This window comes from Pteropus vampyrus, unplaced genomic scaffold, assembly GCF_000151845.1.
Source record: "Pteropus vampyrus isolate Shadow unplaced genomic scaffold, Pvam_2.0 Scaffold154, whole genome shotgun sequence".
In the NCBI taxonomy this organism is placed as follows: Eukaryota; Metazoa; Chordata; class Mammalia; order Chiroptera; family Pteropodidae; genus Pteropus; species Pteropus vampyrus.
Genome location: NW_011888935.1, coordinates 502,940 through 507,644, shown reverse-complemented (window position 1 = coordinate 507,644; position 4,705 = coordinate 502,940). Strand labels below are relative to the sequence as shown.

Genomic DNA, 4,705 nt, shown 5'->3' with positions numbered 1-4,705 from the left:
CAAGAGTCGGAGTTCAATCTCCCCATGTCAAAGACAGCTGACTACTCCCACGTTTTTCCAGAATTTGTGACCGCTTTGCATCTCTCTGTCTCAGAGACGTTAGTGAAAAGGATCTTGTGCCGACCCTAAGCGTCTGCTCCGACGTTTACTTACGGTCGACTCCAACACTGATTCTGAAGATCGGCCTAAGTGTTTCTTTCTTGTTTTTTTCCAGTTTGTCATTGCCCCCCACCCCCAAATCCCACCCTCACCACTCTCCCCCACCCCCCACCCCTCCTACACCCACCCCAGCAACCTAGAATCTCCCTTCGGAGCCTTACAGGTTTGGGGAGGAGGGAGCGGGGTGTGAGGGACAAGGCAGTAAGATTAACAGTTTCGGTTTTCTGACTGCAGGATTTGAGGTGTGGCCCCGCGGCCCTGCGCGTGGACACTCAGCTTCTGTCATTCCTGCCTCACTTCTCCCTGACCTTTTCTTGTTAGTGCTGTCACCTCAGCACGATCCTTCGGCCCTCAGAGTCCCCCGGTATGAAATGAACAGGAGCCACTGGTCCTTGTCAAAGTGGTGCAGGGGAGGTGACCTGAGGCTCCTCTCAGCCCCTCTAAGCAACATCACGAGGTAACTAACGTGTCCTTATCCTGATTTTGTTCCCTCTGCATCCTGGGTATATCTTACTTTTTTTCTGTAGAACTCATCATTTGTGCCTTCTCTGAAAGGCACTACTGGATATTTGTATTAATGAACCCCTGCTGGCTACAAATGGCTCATTGTTCTTAGCGTTTAAAGTCAACTTGCCAGCTAGAGCCTCTTCCCTTTAATGCCTACCTCTGAGGATCAGGTAGCAGATCTGGGCATGTTTTAAGCCTCTTTCTGGACTGCTCTGTCTCTCTGAATCCAACGGGCCCGTTACAGAGGCTTACAATGGCAGAGTCCCCAGTGGCTGCTTACATTGCTATGTTGGGAGGAGAATTTTAAAAGGTCTCTTTTGAAAGAGAGGGAAATTCAGTCTTAGTGCCAGAGAAAGAAAAGTGAATGACTCTTCATATTTCTTTTTTAACTATGTTCCATTTTTACAGTCTGCAACTATTTTCAGCAAGTATGTTTCTTAAGGGAAAAAAAAAAAACCTTTTGTTTTCAAAAGGGCACTTGTTTACAATAATAAGAACATTCAGCTCTCTAGCTGGAGACACTTTCTAGTTCCAAAAAATGAGAAACTGCTTACGCATCTTTAAAAACATTTCAGGTCGATTAATATCATAGTAGGGATGGGCTGGGGCTGCTATTTCGAATCACGTTCGATCGCTGCTTGTCTCATAATGACGACCCCATTTAATCGCTAAATCGGTAATCTGCAAGCATTGGTTAAAGAGTTAACGCGTTAAAAAGAATCCAGCTTTCTGCAAAGCCTAACTGCTGAGTTTTACATTCTAGAACCAGCCGGTCTTGGAGAGAGCCCTGTCATCTGGCACGGTGCCGACCACCGTGCCAGAGGAGAGAAAGCAGAGCCCAGAGCCCACGAGCTTTCTTTGTCCCTGTGAATTTAGTTTCCTGTCCCCCCACCCCAATTTTCTGATGTCATTCTCACTCTGATCGAAATCCTGAGAAATCCCACTTCACACGGGACTGTGCTAAGAGATTGGTCTTACCTGTCTGCTCTGCACGTTTGGGAAAGATTGCCGAGGGCCGATGGGGAAATAGAGCAGAGGCCAGGAAGGAGGGAGTAAGGCAGCAACAAAGCTGCGCCCCCCCCCCGACTGACGGACTCACCTTTCCGCGGAGCGACAGGCCCGGTGGGCAGAGCCGAGGGGGCGGCTGTTGGAGAGTTCAGTTTTTCATCACTGAAGCTGAAGCTCTCCCTGGACAGCGAGTCCGCACCTTTCAGCAAAGAAAACGTGAACTCGTGAGGAATGGTTTTCAGTCTACAGTCTGTTGATAACCAACAGTTGGTCTCCGAAAGGAGCAAAAGGTATAAATCTATAAAGTTTAAAAAAAAAAAAAAAGTTGATATCCAGATTTTATATTTACGCCCCAAAATGATTTAGGCAGGAGAGTGTGCCCGTGAGTGTGTGTGAGTGTGTGTCTCCGGTCGGGCACACACACACCAAAGGCCCTTGCTCCCTGAAAAAGGCGGGTGTGATGGGGTCACCACCAGCAGATCTTCCTCCTCTGCAGCACCCAGGAGCCCACCGCCCAGGGCTGACCAACGGCCAAGCCAGCGCTTGGCTGATGGGGTGGGGGTGGCTTGGGAACTTAGACATGAGAAATCCTCTTGCCTAAGAAATGTCTTTTTTGCCCTCTGAACCCCCTACAAGACAAACACAGGTGAGATCTTATGACTTAATAACCCTCCCTGCCTGTTCAAGCATCTTCGTCAGTTTTCCTGAGAGCTTGCACTCGGAGGATGAGCTAGAGGGTCAGAGATGAAGGTTTCTTCTCCTGGGGCTTGTCTATTTCAGACAGTCCAAGTGATTTCATGGCTCTCTCTATTGTCATACCCTCACAGAGCACACCAACAGCAAGGCAAGGTACCAGAGGCAGGACTGCATGGGAGCTTGAGGGAAGCAGCTCAGCTACCAAGTATTTGGGTACTCTCGAGCAAGACAGTATCTCTGGGCCTCAGCTCGCCCATCAGTAAAATGGGAAGGTGGTCTAAATAAGCTTAAAGTCACCTCCAGCTCTGAAGTACTGAGATTCTGTTTCTCTAAGTCTCGTCAAGAGGCGGGCCGGGGTGGTGGGGGGTGCGCAACCAACCCCCAGCCGCCCCAGCCATGTGCCTGTGTCACGGAAAGGACCTGCTGGCTGAGCCGCACCAACTCAGAGGGCTCCGAGGCAGAGCAGGCAACGGAAGCAGGATGTGGCCTCTGAGGTCACAAGGGAACAGTCTTCCTGGTTAAAACAAAACACAAAGCCAGCCACAGTTGTCACAGAGATGAGCTCGGGAAAGGCTTGTCAGGTGAGAGAGGGCAGCTGAATCAGGGTGGCCTGGCCAGCCCCCTCCTGCTGGAGAATCGCTCCCTGAATCCAATTACCTCCAGCTCAGGAAGAGGCAAAAACATCCTTCTGTGGTCCCCTTAACTCAAACTGAACAGGAAGGACTAAGTTACAAAAAATATGCCCAGAATCAAAAGGGATTTCAGAATCAAAAGAGGGTTTTGGTCCCAAGAAAATTTATCTTCATCCCGAAAAGGTGTTACAAGCCCTCAGGCACCTCACCTGGCTCCTTTTCTTCCCACCCTCCTCTGCCAGGTGGCCCCAGAGCCATCTCGTCTTCGTGGCCTACCTGTCCACCCAACCTGTCCACTTTTCCAAACACGTCCAACCCTCACAATGTTTTCTTCCTTCGAAGGTCCAGCCAAGGTCACCTAAAAGGACCACGCCATTTTTCAGGACTTTGACGCTGAACACCTACTGATCCAAAACGCTGAACCTCTCACGTTTCTCCCCAAATACGCTCCTCGGAATACTGGTCCTTTGAAAAGAAGCAGTGTGCGATCGACTAAATCTGGAAAACACTGAGCACCTCTACTGTGTGTTCCTGCTTTAACGTCCCTGAGAAGTTTGTGATGAAGAAACCACTTTAGCCCTACAGCCCAAGTTTACATGGCCATGGGACACTTTTTCTGTGGCACCCCTGTAAATATTTCTCAGGACGCTTGTATTCAATGGAACGTGACTTGGGACATTCCCTCTGCTTGCCTTGTCCGCTGAGCCCACCTCTAGAGCCATCTGGGTCTTCTCAAGGGAAAGCCTTTTCCCCCAGACAGCAGAGCATTACCATTTGTCACCACGCAACAGGCAGGAGGATTGCCACCAATTTGTGGGGGAAAGATGAGGTAAGACTTAGAGGCAGGAAAACCACAGAGCGCCCCGGGAGCCAGGCCTCATGCCCAGATTCCTGAGCTAGAAGGAAGGAGAGCAAGGCCTTTGGCACATTATCTCTGGCTCTGAAGGACACCCAAGAGCATCAGCCCTGTATCTGGCCCAGAGATTCGTTGGCCCAGGTCTCAGTGGGCACACCTCTGGTCTCTATCTCCCAGGGGCAAGTGGCCTTGGAGAGCCAGTTTCTCCACGCCTACTGCACCCCGCCCTGCAGCACAGGCCCTCGCCCTGACTTGGCCTTCATCTCTACCCTACGCCAACTCTCTCGCGATGGTGCGTCCACATATACTCACTGTTGGGAGGGGGACACACACACACACACACACACACACACACACACACTCGCTCACATTCCGGCTCCTTACGACACCTTGACACCTCTTTCTGTGAGTTTCTGTGTACAGTCTGGGCCGGACTTGACTCCAGGCTCCAAAACATTGAACCATCAAAAGGAAATGAACCCCGAGCATCCTCAAACCGAATCTGCTCACAGTTTGGTCCCACCCCGTGCTTATATTCTGCACGTATCATTCATGGAAAAGATGACAAGGACAACCTCAAGAGCCCCAGAGGTACTCTGGGCCCAGCGGAAGCTGCCACTATAAAGATGTGTGGGATAAGGGGCCATGTGTGACTCTGTGCAAGTCACTTCACCTCTGAGCCTTAGGAGAATAACAACTTAGGCACTCCGTGTCTGACACCTATGAATTTCATAATTTTATTCTAAAGTTCCTGGCAGAATGGAGGATGGAGTGCCCAGGAGGGCAAGGGTCACCACAGAGAGTAAGAATCAAAGTTCTGGGCCCAGCCTTCCTCCTCTTCAGATAG

At 50.5% G+C, this 4,705-nt stretch overlaps 1 protein-coding gene across 1 annotated transcript in view; it reads right to left on the bottom strand.

Annotated features, from left to right (window-relative positions):
• RGCC (regulator of cell cycle) overlaps positions 1-4,705 on the bottom strand; it is a 19,162-nt gene that overhangs the window by 9,557 nt on the left and 4,900 nt on the right. Inside the window, exon 2 of the mRNA XM_011369766.2 lies at positions 1,758-1,873. Coding sequence (XP_011368068.1) covers positions 1,758-1,873 — 116 coding nt within the window. The remainder of the gene's footprint in view (positions 1-1,757; positions 1,874-4,705) is intronic.